This window comes from Arabidopsis thaliana, chromosome 5 (assembly GCF_000001735.4).
Source record: "Arabidopsis thaliana chromosome 5, partial sequence".
Classification (NCBI taxonomy): domain Eukaryota; kingdom Viridiplantae; phylum Streptophyta; class Magnoliopsida; order Brassicales; family Brassicaceae; genus Arabidopsis; species Arabidopsis thaliana.
Genome location: NC_003076.8, coordinates 10,681,004 through 10,696,443, shown reverse-complemented (window position 1 = coordinate 10,696,443; position 15,440 = coordinate 10,681,004). Strand labels below are relative to the sequence as shown.

The window sequence follows — 15,440 nt, the reverse complement described above, 5'->3', positions numbered from 1 at the left end:
TGTTAGAGGAATGCGACGATCATATATTTGACTGTACTAGTCAAGAAGATTATGAGTCGGACAAAGATTCACCGAGCAATCAGGTTGCTGAACCACAATATAATTTCGACATGAAAGATTTGTTAAGAAGGAATTTAAACAAAGAGTTTGCTGCTGCAGCTTCAAAAAAAGTGGCAGCCAGTTCATCAACTAGAGGTAATAATTTTAAATAAACTTTATATAGATTAAAACGAAGGAAAAACCTATTTAACATTTTATCGAATAACTTTGGTATTGATTTTGTTCGATTCAGGTAACATAAAACACGACAACGATCACATCACAACGAGTGTCTAGATCATCCTCTCTTCCTTGCCACAATCCACAATCACACTTTGCCTTTACCTGCATCAACAATACAAATGAGATGCGTGAGTATTATCATAAATACTTAGTGAGGCGATCCTCCCATCTACGAGCTATACACACAAGTAAATAAAGGGTATAACCATAAATAAAACATAACAAACCAGTCATTGAACCGTTCACCCAAAAACACATTCACCACACCTACATATCATCACACAAAACAAGTCATACAAACCAATCGCTCAGATAAGCTCATGGTCACGCACTCACCATAACAAGCTGATTCTAACAACAACTATAACTAGGAGAGACTCTTCTTACGTCTGAAACAGTCCAGAAACGTCCTACAACAAGCCACACAACCAAAAGCAAACTGGACATAAAAATCAAAAACAAACAGTCTCAAAGACGAAAACCTAAACTAAAAACCAACCGTTAACTATCAAATCCCTCCGGTGAAAAGCTAGCCTAAGACGTCACGAAGTTTCCCACGACATCTCGTGCGGATCGGAAACCAGACAAGACCAAGATCTCAGTTACAATCTCCACTGGTCCTAACTCGCGTCTGAGAAAACGTGTCTCACGAAACTGAAAATAACTCAGCGAGTTTAAATCCAAATCCACTTATGTAAAATTTAGAATGACAATGAAAGACTTGGGAATAACGCTACCAAATTTCGTTATCTTTGACAACGATTTGATATGTCGAAACTGTTTCCTCCCAAACTCTAACGATTCTGGTCCTTCTCCGTCTCTCTCTTTTTCTTCTTTACAGAACGAAAAGTGGCTAAGCAAAGCCCTAATTTCGAGTTTCCTTCTTTTATAGGCATACTCTAAGATTTCTATTAACCCAACCGATTAAACCGGGCAATTTAAACACAAATCCTAACAGATTTTCCGGTTCACGGGCGTTACAATGATGAAGGTGATGCGGATCACACATGTGTGCATTGTGGTGCAACTTTCTGGTACGATAAAAGACTAAATAGAAGAAGGAGGAGTAGCAATCCGGTTTTTACAGGATGTTGTATGCAAAGACAGATTGTTCTACCTATGCTAAAAAAATTACCTGAATATATGTGGTGATTGCTTACAAGCTACCATGAAGATGCTAAAACTTTTAGAGCAAATATCAGACCATACAACATGTTGTTTTCAGTCACATCTATTGGTGGCAAGGTATATCGCTCAGTAAAAAAGAGACGTGGTCCATCTATGTTTGCTCTACAAGGAGAAAACTATCACTTGATAGGTGCGTTGAAACCAAAGGCTGACGATTATGCAAAATTCCAACAGCTTTATATCATGGACACTGAGAATGAAGTTGATAATCAAATTGAAGTTATGAAGTAAGTGTTAATAACTTGAACTTTATGAAACAATTTATATTTTGTGTATCACCAATACATATTGTTTATTATATGTCTTTTGTAATTATCCAAAATTGCAACAAAGGTAATAATGGTGGGAACGAAGGGGGCAAAGAAAAGTTCAAGAAAGAAACAGTTACAGCTTTGCTAGAAATGTTGGAAAAGATAAACCCTCATGTTGGTGCATTTAGGATTGCCCGTAATAGATTCAATATAGAGAAAGAAGAGGAAAATTTTCATATGAAGATTATATCTAATCGCCAGAAAGATGCAGAGTGTATAACCTTCCATCCGTAGCTGAAGTTGTTGCATTGATACCTGGAGATTTCGACGAGAATCTAGATAAAAGAGATATAATCCTACAGATAAAGTCTCGTAAGTTAAGGAGAATACATGACTGTCACGTTTCATATCTAGCACTTCAGTATTCATTGTTATTTCCCAAAGGAGAGGATAGATATAGGCTTGGAATAAAAAAAACTCCTACCAAAACAACAAAAGGAAAGAAGAAGCAGGAAGATGTTAGTACGAGGAAGTGGTTTGACTACCGTTTACAAGAGAGAAAAGATGAGAAGCACATCCTCTTTCGCTCAAAGCGTTTACTTCAACAATTCATGGTTGATGTTTTTACTATGATAGAGTCTAATCGGCTAAAGTATATTAAAACAATTAAACGAAGTTGCGCAGTACTAGCAAGAAGGCAGTTCAAGATGCTTTTGATGCTAAAGATAATGATCTTTCTAATAAAGGAAAAAGTTATATCATTCCTTCATCCTTCACCGGTGGTCCAGCTTATATGTAGCATAACTACTTAGATGCAATGACGACCTGTAAACATTTTGGCTTTCCTGACCTGTTTATTACCTTCACATGTAATCCTAAATGGCCAGAGATCACAAGATTTGTTAAAGAGCGGAATTTGAATTCTGAGGACATGCCTGATATCATTCGCAGGATTTATAAAATGAAATTCGACAACTTGATGGATGATCTAACAAAGAATCATGTCTTTGGAAAAACCAAAATAGGTACTAAATGATTTCATATTTTGAAATCATATATTTCATGTATTTTCATTTACAAGTGACATTAACTCATACTTGTTATGTTGAAACAGCTATGTGTACAGTAGAATTTCAAAAAAGAGGTCTTCCACATGCTCACATCATCGTTTGGATGGATCCTAGATACAAGTTTCCTACAGTTGATGATGTTGACAAGATTATTTTTGCCGAAATTCCAGATTAATCAAAAGATCCAGAGTTATATCAAATTGTGTCGGAATGTGTGATTCATGGACCATGCAGATTGGTTAATCCTAATTCGCTATGCATGGAAAATGATAAATGTTCCAAGTTTTATCCAAAGAACCATGTTGAGAACACGTCTCTTGACAATGAAGGTTATCAAATATATAGACGCATAGATACTGGTCGTTTCATCGAGAAGAATAAGTTTCAATACGACAATTGGTATGTTATTCCATACAACGATGTCTTCTTACGAAAATACAGGGCTCACATCAATGTAGAGTGGTGTAACCAATCCGTCTTTGTTAAATACTTATTCAAGTATGTTAACAAGGACCTTGATCGTGTAACCGTCTCTATCAAGCCTCATCGAAAAGAAGATGTCACCGAGCAAAACAATGTAGGAGAAACAAATAAAGATCCACAAGAACGAAATCAAGTTCATGATTATTATGATTGCAGGTATTTTTCATTATTTTATTTCAGTTTATGGTAAACATACTTAGGAGACTATTTTTAAGATGACACTTAATGAAAAATAACTCAAAAAATCGTTTTACCGATACGTATCTGCATGTGAAGCGATGGGGACGATTAAAGGCTATTCTATAGATTACCGACAAACATCAGTAACTAAACTTATGTTCAATGAGAAAGGCCTAGCAGCCTGTTTTTATGTCAAGGACGGTGAGACTACTGAATCTGTTTTGTATAAAGTGAACATGATGACACACAGTTTATGGCATGGTTGGAGCTTAATAAGCGTGATCCTGAAGCAGCAAAATTTTTATATGAACAAATACCTAATTTCTATACGTGGAATGGGAAAGATAAGGAGTTTCGTCTTATCTTTGGCAGCATTGCAAAGTTTTGAAGTTGACGAAGAACATGAGACATCTCCAAGATATATACGTAAATGAGGCACGCGAGATTGAGGAATTTTCCAAATGGATCCTTGCAGTCGGCGAGGGAAAACTAAATGAGCTAACGATGGAGTAACTCGGATACAAATATCAGATGATATTCTTATTCCTGAAGGAGACAACCCTATAGAATCGATCATTAGAGCAGTCTATGGTACAACCTTTCCTCAAGAGAAATCTCCTACGGTTTCCCAAGGTAGAGCTATTTTGTGTCCCATCAATGAAGATGTTAACTCAATTAACGATCATATGCTTTCCAAACTAACAGGTTAGTGAATGCCCTTTTTTTTATTACTCAAAAACATACATATAACTTTATCAGCTCTTACCAATAAGTGTATATGACAATGAACTACTATTCTTTTCAGGTGAAGAAAGGATTTATCAAAGTTCTGATTCTATTGATCCTTCTGACACACGTGCAGATAAGAACCCTGTATATATATGCCTGATTTTCTCAATAAAATCAAGCTTTCTGGATTACCTAACCATCTACTTCGGTTAAAAGTTGGTTGCCTAGTTATGTTGTTGCGTAATCTTGATCCGTATGGAGGTTTGATGAATGGTACAAGACTTCAGATTGTCAGACTTGGAGATAAACTAGTGCAAGGACGTCTATTAACAGGTACTAGAGTTGGTAAACTGGTTCTTATTCCGAGGATGCCCCTAACTCCTTCGGATAGTAGATTGCCCTTTACAATGCAACGGAGACAGTTTTCTTTATCCGTTGCATTTGCTATGATAATCAATAAAAGCCAAGGCCAGTCATTACCCAATGTTGGCATATATTTGCTGAAGCCTGTTTTCTCACATGGACAGTGATATGTCGCTATGTCTAGAGTGAAATCAATGGGAGGGGTGAAGGTTCTTATTAGAGACAGTAAAGAAAAACAGAAGAAAAAAACAGCAAATGATGTTTTCAAACAAATATTTCAAAACCTTTAGTAGATTAATTCTACAGGTATGAATTATTTAGTTTAATTCTTCTAAAATAAAACCATTCTACAAAATTTTATAACATGCTAATTTAAACATTTTTGTAGTTGCAGGTTGGAATAATTGTTATAAGACTTTTGTTTCGTCATTTTTTTAATGCTTCCTATTTTTAATACCAGTGAAAAAGTATGTAGTCTATTTATATTCTTCTTTGTTTTCTTTTATAATCATGAGTTTGAACAAAGGTATTTTTCAAGTATTAAATTGTCAAATTTTATAATTAATTTACATGTTAATAAAATACACGAAACTGTACAAATACAATGTGTACAACTACATATACTAAATATACAATTACGTACACAAAAGTACATATCAATATATTACTGAGGAGACTACATATAGTAAACAAAATACAAGCTGAGGAGACTAAATATATTTAAATGATACCATTAAGATATGATATACAACTACATATTTACTGACAAAAAAAATATAGTAGATTCGTAATATATACCAAATTCAAATTTGATGATTGAGTAAACCAAGGATACCGCGTGCAATATTTAACGAAAAGTGTATTTTGAGTTGCCCATAACATATCAACAATATTTTTTCTTATATTTGCCATATAATTTTCATCAGGTATACCACCTCTCTCCATGTCATCTAGATCATTCTCAGAATTTACGTTGTTGATATTTGTATTTCTCATTCCTTCATCAAAATTCTCGTCAAAATAATTCGAAATCCTGATAAAATTATATAGTCCCATTGTAATTGTTACCACTCTTTTTTGAACATCAATATCATATCTGGGAAATTCACAAAGAATCCTCCATTTTTTCTTTCAAACTCCAATTGTCCTTTCAATTGATTTTTCATGCATGACATCGATTAAACAACTCTTGTTTATTCCTAAGAGAAGGAACATTGTAGAACTGTGACATGTGATACTTAACAACTCTGTTCCGCGAAGATCTATAAGGTGCCAAAAAGCCTTGTTTATTTGGATACCCAAAATCAACTACATAATACTTGTGTCTAGGAGGCAAAGGAAATTCATAATCATTATCTTGTACCATCGTTAGAACTACTGTATCGTGACACGATCCATGTGCTCTATTTCAAACATATGAAAACAACATATTTATATCACATACGGCCATGATATTAAATGATGTTCTATCGTGTCAATTCCAATACATTCCTTGTAGTTTAGGCTTCACCTTAACACACATGAACTCCATCTATAGCTCCAACAAATCACTAAAATATGACCAATATCTTCGATCCATTTGTACTTTTTCATGAATTCGACGTAGTTCTTGTGTTGTTGGCGTCTTGATACAATCACAAGCAAGTAACTTTGTCACTCTAAGGCCTTCAAAAAATCGCAACCCAACATCTCTTTGACCTTCATTGTATCCACATATCCGTAAAAACATGGCAACACACTCTTCAATGCTAACATTCAATGTAGGTTGTAATCCATAACTTGTTTCCATTATGTCACATATTGATCTAAAACAATCAAGAGACATTCTGTAACAACCTGTCCCGTGGGACCCGCCAACAGGATGCCACGTGGCAGAGTGTGGCCACGTGGGCGGGTCCCACGGGACGGGTTGTTACTCTGCCACGTGGCATCCTGTTGGCGCTGCAGCGCATCGACCCTAACCTCTCTCCTTGGGCCACCAAATCCACCAGGTAGGTTATTGGTGCGCTTGGCGTTCCTCGAACCAAAGACCTCACCCTTTAACAACCTTCCCACAGGACAAGCTGTTCCCAATTAATCTGCAGATCAAGCCAAGGGCAATTATCGTTTCAAAGATCCTACACCCCTTAGTAGTGAATTTATAGTTTAACAAGGAGTTTAACTGATGCAGACACACATGTAGAAACCAAATTTTCTTTGATGGCATCATCAAAATGCTTTACTGGAGGTTGCCCATTTGATGGAGAAACTGATATATGAGAGTCCACTGCTTTAGCTGAGGTCTTGATTGGTAACATTAAATTGGCGGAATTGATTTTTTTTTTGAAAAACGCACTTTAACATCAATCAAGACAATTAAATAATATTTAACGTTTTTCGGAAAAAAATGAAAAAAACGCAAATTGTTAGACAGATAATGGAGTGGAACGCGTTTCAAAATCAGACCCATGCTTTTACTTGTGGTCCAATACAAAAGCGCCAATGAGTAATAAATATATTCTTTCTTTATTTTTTTTTATTTTTTAATATAAGAGTTTTCCTATTTATACACACATTTCTCTCTTCTGTATAAGAAAGCAAAAACTTATTTTTCCTAAACTATCTTCAATCCTCAATAACTAATTCTACATTTAAGGTAATTACTTCAAGATATCTCATTAATTTCCTTCTATTTAGACTAAATTAACGCCACCACCATGATTCTCTCTCTTGTTAATTTATTTATATAGTAATAATTAATTAGAACATTCATGTATTACTAGTTTAATTAATCTATACTTATAGCTATTATTTAATAATTATATTATATCTTTGTAGAATCTTATATTTCATCATCTCTATTAGATATATATATCTTTATTTTTAAGTTTCTAATAATTGAAAAGAAATTATTTGATTCCATATCTATAAATTTATGGTTTTAAATTCAAATTTTATTATAATAATAGGTTATGTATTTACTTAATTTAGAAAGAAAGAATGTTAATTATCATAGCAATTGTTAAGACAAATATAAATCGTGGAGTTTGCATGTGTTAGTTAAATTAATATTATTCGCTGATTTGTAATCCACTTAACTTGGTTTGTCTAAATTATACATGTCCGTTAATTACGTAAGCAATTTCAATTTTGTAATGTTTCATATCATTTCTTAGTTATTTTATATAAAATACGTTTATATATATTAAATATATTTTGTACTTGAATACATATACTTGAATTTATTAATAAAACAAAAAATAAATGTTAATAGCTTATCAAATTTGTTTCAAGAAAATTATTTCGATTTAAATGATTTTAGATATGTAATCTAATCGTCGACGGAACACAAATCCTTCCACAAGAATCGGTTCAACTCATCCTGAAGTTTCAGCTCCTCCCTCCGAAACAACAGTGCGGGTAAATTTACTTTTACTTCTATTTTTTGTAAAGAAAAATATTTATTAAAATTTGACATAATAAATTACATTGTATTCACTAAATTTGTAGAATAAAGACAAGTACAAATGGTCATACATTCAAGAAAAAATATTAATACAATTGTTCGACGAAGCAATTGCCATGAATAATTATATTCTTAAGCATCTTACTTCTATCGGTAGAGTATATGGTTGAAAAGTTTAATCAAGCGTTCGACAAAAATAAAACTTATGTTTTCTTCAAAAGCAACCTTGATGAATTCAAAAAAAGTTACAAGAGATGGAAGTTTCTTACGCATAAAATTGGCATCACTGTTGATCCTGAGACATCAATGATATTTGCATCTGACGTATGGTGAAGAGAACAAGACTTTGTAAGTACATATAAATTTTTTACTCATCAAAATATCTTTTAAAATTTTGGTATAAAAATCTAATTGATTCTATAATTTTAGAGATGTAAATTAACAAAAAGTATCCTTTTTTATGTGTAAAAGTAAAGCCTGAGTTACAAGGAATGTATTGGAATGGACATGATAATGCATCATTAAACATTATGGCAATATGCGATTTGAATATGTTATTTACAGATATTTGGAATGGAGCACCGGGATCATGCCACGATACAACTGTTTTGCAAATGGCACACAAAGTGATTCTGAGTTTTCTTTGTCTCCGTACAAAAAATATTATCTCGTTGATTCTAGCTATCCAAACAAATAAGAATTTCTGGCTCCTTATAGATCATCCCGAAACCGCGTTGTGAGATATCATATGTCTCAATTCTATTATGGTCCTCCTCCTAGGAATACACATGAATTATTCAACCAATGTCACACATCTTTACGTTCTGTTATCGAGAGAACTTTTGGAGTTTGGAAGAAAAAATGGAGAATTATTTCTGATTTTCCAAGATATAATGTTCACATTCAAAAAAGAGTGATAATGGCTACAATGAGATTACATAATTTTATGAGAAGTTCAAATTTTTTGGATTCAGATTTTGTAGATGTAATGACAGAAACAAATATAAACAACCGAGATTTTGAGCATGATGTAAGCGACATGGATGCAGCATAGTTAGCAGATGGAGAACATATGACGCAAATAAGAGACAATATTGAAAATATTTTATGGAAAAATCAAAGTAGTCGATAATATTTTTGTAAAAGTGATGTAATTGTTTTCTTATTCAACTATTATTTAACAATATGTACGTTAAAAATTATATATTTTATTTTATTTTGGATTAATATGAATATTTAAAGTTAATAACTGTATGACCTATTTTTTATTAACATCAAACAAATAATAATATATAATTATAATAATTATTGATATAATAATATTTAATATGTAATCTGTACTGCTTTGTTTCTTTTTTACCATTCAAACATTTATAATGTACCGCAAATACTTTATTTCACCAATCAAACATTATTTTGTACCGCTTATTCTTTAAAAACGGCACTTGTCCCGTAAATCTATTTCTCCCGCATGTACCGCAATTGAACCGTATCGTACTATAAAACCGCTTTTCCCGCACAACTAAATACGTTGTTACCATTCGGACCCTGAAACTGAATCTGTTGTATAGCCTTTATTAATCTCAGAAGTAGGTTGTGCTAACGTCAATGGTAAGAAAGGGAAACGAGTCTTATCATGCGTCATGCGTTGACAGTGGAGGCATCTTTTATGAATTCGTTCATAATCAATCCCAAACTTCACCATTGACCCACACAACAATTGAATATCTCTAGAATTTCTTAGCCGCTTCGAACATCAAATAGTACATGTATCCTCACAAAGTCCTGAATTTGTGCCTCACCTTCATTAAGGTGAAATCAATCACCTTACCAACATACAAAGCAACCGAAGAAATTGTAGGCCTAGTATACTGATTAACGGGTATATGCGAAGTCGTATCAAGAGAAAAAAGAAAATTGAGATAGTCCGGCGGAGGATCTTCAATCTGCATGTCCATAACAACACCCTAATCATCTTGGGTCCATACCCATGTCTTAAGCACCTCGATAAGATCTTTTTCGTTTTTGAAGATGAACTGAAAGCTATCTCGTGACAAAGAAACACCCATGACTCTATTGTACATGCGCTAGATTTGAGGCATCTCTAGAATCTATTTAGACATTCGTTGGTTATCTGGATTCAGAAATCGTCCCAACACACTCCGCTTATATCAAATTGATGAACTAAACGCTGGCATATCCAAATATAACTACAGGAATATCATCTTCCTCTTCCTCAAGCAACATCTCTTGTAAAACTTTATCCAACTGAAACTCCATAACAACCCGAGAAAATGAAAGGTCACGATCTAGAAGAAATCCAAACCCACAAAACTTGTGTAGAATCTTAAACACTAATTGTTTAACCGGACATAAAACTTCTAAATCTCTGGTAGAAGCTCCACCCAAAAGGATACTATCTGAGGGAGAAGTCCTAAAACCTAAAGAAATTGGGACGGCGTAGATGTTAACGGTGGTGACTAAAACAAACGATGCAGGAGGTAAAAGAGAGAATAGAGAGAAAATATCTTTTTTTGTTCTCGCTCTTTTTTTTTTTCTTTTTTCCAAAAGCGTCCTTTTTAATATATATCATCCATCATTAGAGAATCCAAGTTGGAGAGGCAAGTACAATATACAACAGGTAAATTTACAAGCCAAACAAACAAAAGAAAGTGCAACATTGTCTATCACTAAATAGAAAGGAGTAAAATAGTAGTTTGTTAATAGAAAACTCATAACAAATCACAATAAGATCAAACATGAAACTTAAAAGTTTACATCTGATCTTATCGCTTCTATATATGCTCGCATTATGAGTGCTTTTTGCTCACTATCTCAACACCAAAACCTTGTTTAGCAAAAGAAAGAGTTGAAACACCTAACTAAAACAAAAAAAAAAAAAATAGAAAGATAAAAGAAACAGACTCCTTCTTTATTCACTATGTCACAGAAGGAAGACCTTGACATTGTTTCAATAACCATCATCTTCCAACAATTCAAGTCAAAGGCTGATTCGATCTATTAGATCCAAAATCCCGGAATTTTGTTTCAGCATCAGAGACTCGAATTCCAGTGGATTCTGGAGAGGAAGCAGTCAAAACCTTCGAGAAAGACCGATTTCACAAACAAAACCAAAGAATGGGATAAGTCGGAACAAAGCCAGTGTAAAACTGGAATAGTGACGGCAAGGTTGTGACGGCAAAGCTAGAATATTCCGTATATCAACCCGGAACAAACCAAAATGTCAGGATAAAACAGAGAAATAGACGACTAAGATCTAGAGATCCGGTAACGGTGCTGGAAAAGTCACAGGACACCGATCACGGCTTAAAACAGACAACGATAACTATAAAAAAGGACAGAAATCCGCTTGAAGAAGTCATGGAACACAAGTGAAACGGATATTTGATTCTCTCTCTCTAAAAGATTTGAGAGAGAGAATAGAGAGAAATCGACCCCCCCCCATACCCCACACCCACACCCAACCCCTTTTATTATGTATGCTTTTTTGTTTTAGATGTGTTTTTCTCAACTTTTCTTTATCAACTAGATATTAAGAATAAATAATCCAAAAAAGAACAAAATTATCTGATAAACACGAACATGAAGATGTTAAAGTTGAGGTTGTAATATATAAATAATCTAATTATATATATATATATATATATATATATATTAAAAATTGAAAAAGACGTGAAACGCCCTTTGGTCCATTGGTTGACCAAGGGTTCATTAATGCTTTTATACCAAGAGGTCTGGGGTTTGAATCCTAGATATTGCGATTTCTTAACCAGATGTACAATTATAGCTGTTCGCCAGGATTCTATACAGAGAAGATCATTGAAGATGTCCATCAAGAGCATGGAAAATGAAAAGAAGGTATCGTCTGTTGTGGATCTAATAAGGGTCACAGGAACAACCCGTCCCGTGGGACCCGCCCACGTGCCTACTCTCTGCCACATTGCGTCTAGTTGGCGCTGCAAAACTTTGTAACAGTTCTCATAATTTGCAATAAATAATAAATCTAAGATGACAAGAAAGAATTGAAAAATATTTGGGTTCATCTTTAGGGGTGAACCCACCTTTTTTAGTTTAAATCAATCATTATACCATGCAATACAATAATTAAAGGAACAAAATATGTATACTTTTGATTAAACAAGGTTAATTATATGTAGGATTTAGATTTTAAAATTAAACAAAATTATATGTCGGTTTGGGTTTATAATAGAATGGTTAGGGGAAAAAAATAGATGTCGATTTGAGTTTATTGAAGAATGTTTAGGGTTTATATTGGGGAAAAATGTTGTTTTATACGTGAACTTTCAAAAAGTGGTCAATCAATACGTGAACTCTAAGGTCGGCCAAATTAAACATATAAAAACGTTAACTAGCCATTTTAAAAAAACAAAACATTGACCTTGCCAAAATCCCGAAACGTTAACTCGCATTAAAAGACCCATTAACAGACGTTAATGAGTTCTGTTAAAGCTGAAAACAGCGTCGTTATGTACTAACGAAACAAATCAAAATTCCCAAATCGAAATCCCTAATTCTCTCAACAATCCATATTGAGTTTTCGATTTGGAAATTTTGGTTGGAGACAAGAACTCAAGCCCATCACCAAACCTCAAATTGCCACCAGAAACGTCAATGATAGTGACTTTACTACTAAGAAACCGGAGAAAGTGTGGATGACGATAAGGAATCTGTCCGGATGATAAACAATGCCGTTAAGAGAGACAAAGTTATTATACCAACCAGGTGAAGTGAAGAGAGGGCTTCTAATAGTGTACACAAGCTTTCCATTAACATCAACAATCCATATTTTACCTCCTTTTGCATCAGATACATAAGCATTCCCTTGTGTATCAACAGCTACATCGTCTGCGTATGTTATCTCTTTACTTACGTTGCTCAAATTTGGCTAAAACAGAGAACATAAATCATTTGTTTGCTTAATCAACAAATGATTAGAGAGAGCTTACTATGGCTGCTAAGCACTGTGAGGAAGAGATGACGCCACGTGGACAAATCATAGGCAACTAAAGCACTATAACGATTTCCAAGCAAATCGCCGACAGCGAGGAGAAGACGGTTTCGGTGGCGGTCGATAACGAATCCGTTGGAAGAGTTATCGGCGAGGTCAACGTCATTGACCAAAGTGACTTCCTCAAGAACATTGTCGGAATCTTTAGTAGGAACAAGCTCGCCGATACCGCCGCCGCCGTCCATGTAGAAAACTAGGAATCTCCGACCAACGTCGTCCCATTTGGCGCACTCGCGGAGGAACTTTTTTACCAATTACCAAATTGAGTTTTCGATTTGGGAATTTAGCTTTGTTTTGTTAGTACAAAACGACGCCGTTTTCGACTTTAACAGAACTCATTAACGTCTGTTAACGGGTCTGTTAATGCGAGTTAACGTTTTGGGATTTTAGCCAGGTCAACGTTTTGTTTTTGTTAAAATGGATGGTCAACGTTTTTATCATGTTTAATTTGGCCGACCTTAAAGTCACGTATAAAACAACATTTTTCCCGTTTATATTTTACAATTTAACAAAATTATATGTCGATTTGGGTTTATAAAAAATAGGTTTAGGGTTTAGATTTTACAATTAAACAAAATTATATGTCGGTTTTGGGTTTATAAAAGAGGGGATAAGATTTAGATTTTATAATTAAATATAATTATAAGTCGGTATGAATTTGTAGAAATTTTATTTTTTAATTTAAATTGTTTTTTGTTTTGATTTATTTTTAAATGTAGTATGATATGACATATTGCTGTATTTTGATTGGTTAACCAAAATGGGTGAATAGGAGATATTCACTCCTAAGGGTGAATCCAAAAATTGTTCTTAAATTTGTAAGAAACATTTAAAGATAAAAATGAGAATGTTTTGAATGGTGATAAAACCGCACAGTATAGTGCTATTTCAATAATAACAAAAATCACTATATATATATATATATATATGCATGTATATATGTTCATTACTATTTGAATCGCACTGCATTTTATTTACAGTTGAATCGTACGTCTCTTTTTGGAATCTATATCAAACTAGAATAAAAAGCTAATATAGAAATAATTTATTATTGCTAATTTATTTTAACTAATATATTTATATCGATTATAATATTGTTAAAAAAAAATTATTTAGAAAATATATTATAAACGCAAGAAAATACTTATGCAGTGCTTAGGGGTGTCAAAATGGGTAACCCAACTCAACTCAACTCATAATCAAATGAGTTTAGGGTTAAATGAGTTATGGGTTGACCCAACTCATTTTGTTAAATGGGTTGGGTCAACCCATAACTCATTTAATTTGATTGGTTGAGTTGTTAAATGGGTTAACTCATTTAAGTAATAATTTAATTAATTATTATTACAAAACAATAATAAATAATTATCATTATTAATAATTATTAATCCATTATCATCAAACTTAAAATATTTACGAATTCCACTTTTTACGGATTTACGTTTTCGGCGATAAAATTACAGGTTTACGTTTTTAGCGGGAAAATCACAGGTTTACGTTTTTGGCGGGAAAATCACAAGTTTACGTTTTTGGCGGGAAAATCACGAGTTTACGTTTTTTGGCGGAAAAATTACGGGTTTACGTTTTTGGCGGGAAAATCACGGGTTTACGTTTTTGGTGGGAAAATTACGGTTTACGTTTTTGACGGGAAAATCACGGATTTACGTTTTTGGCGAGAAAACCACAGGTTTTGGTTTTTGGCGAGAAAATTACGGGTTTACGTTTTTGGCGGGAAAATCACCGGTTTACGTTTTTGGCGGGAAAATCACGGGTTTATGTTTTTTGGTGGAAAATTACGAGTTTACTTTTTCTCAATTTCATCGCTTGTACATTTAAAAATTTTGGAAAAATATTGATTTTATTAAATTGGTTTAGATGTGTTGGTTAAGCTTAAATTGACATTGGTTTAGAGATTTTAGTTGGTTTAATTCAATTTTACAAAACTTGATAGGTTAATTGGGTAAACCATTGAAACCATTAACCATTACAACCCAACTCATTTGACTCATCAAACCAATTGACCCAATAACTCATTTGACCCATCAACTCATTTGAGTCAAAAAAAAATAACTCATTAGAGTTCATGGGTTGAGTTGAGTTGAGTTGACCCATGAATTTTGACCCATTTTGACACCCCTAGCAGTGCTACATCAATTTTTCTTAATTTTTAATTCATTAAAGAGAACATAAGTAATTGTCTACTTTTGATTTAAGAGCAACTAGCTTTTAAATTTTATTAATCATTTATGTTATTTATGTATGAAAGTTTCCATTTTCATGATAAGACAAAAAATAGACAATATTGCATATTCAGTCAACAATCTTGCTACACGAATTACGAGTAAAAACGGACACACCTTGACATGTGTCCAGATCTTAACTGTCATTTCTCCAAGTTG

General features: G+C 33.5%; 1 protein-coding gene and 5 pseudogenes across 6 annotated transcripts; 3 read left to right on the top strand and 3 right to left on the bottom strand.

The window, feature by feature from the left end:
• Positions 1-906: 906 nt before the first annotated feature.
• AT5G28670 lies at positions 907-4,707 on the top strand (annotated as a pseudogene; the record flags this gene model as incomplete). The annotated part of the gene is made up of 1 exon: positions 907-4,707.
• A 649-nt stretch (positions 4,708-5,356) lies between these two features.
• Positions 5,357-6,382, bottom strand: AT5G28667 (annotated as a pseudogene). Its single transcript has one exon.
• Positions 6,383-7,815: 1,433 nt separating this feature from the next.
• On the top strand, positions 7,816-9,180 carry AT5G28664 (annotated as a pseudogene; the record flags this gene model as incomplete). The annotated part of the gene is made up of 1 exon: positions 7,816-9,180.
• A 440-nt stretch (positions 9,181-9,620) lies between these two features.
• AT5G28662 lies at positions 9,621-10,271 on the bottom strand (annotated as a pseudogene; the record flags this gene model as incomplete). The annotated part of the gene is made up of 1 exon: positions 9,621-10,271.
• A 2,246-nt stretch (positions 10,272-12,517) lies between these two features.
• Positions 12,518-13,226, bottom strand: AT5G28660 (NHL domain-containing protein; the record flags this gene model as incomplete). Its single annotated transcript, NM_122749.1, has 3 exons — positions 12,518-12,654; positions 12,753-12,893; positions 12,980-13,226. 3 exons carry the CDS (start codon positions 13,224-13,226, stop codon positions 12,518-12,520), a joined length of 525 nt encoding a protein of 174 aa, NP_198218.1.
• A 1,160-nt stretch (positions 13,227-14,386) lies between these two features.
• On the top strand, positions 14,387-14,894 carry AT5G28655 (annotated as a pseudogene; the record flags this gene model as incomplete). Its single annotated transcript has 1 exon — positions 14,387-14,894.
• Positions 14,895-15,440: the final 546 nt, after the last annotated feature.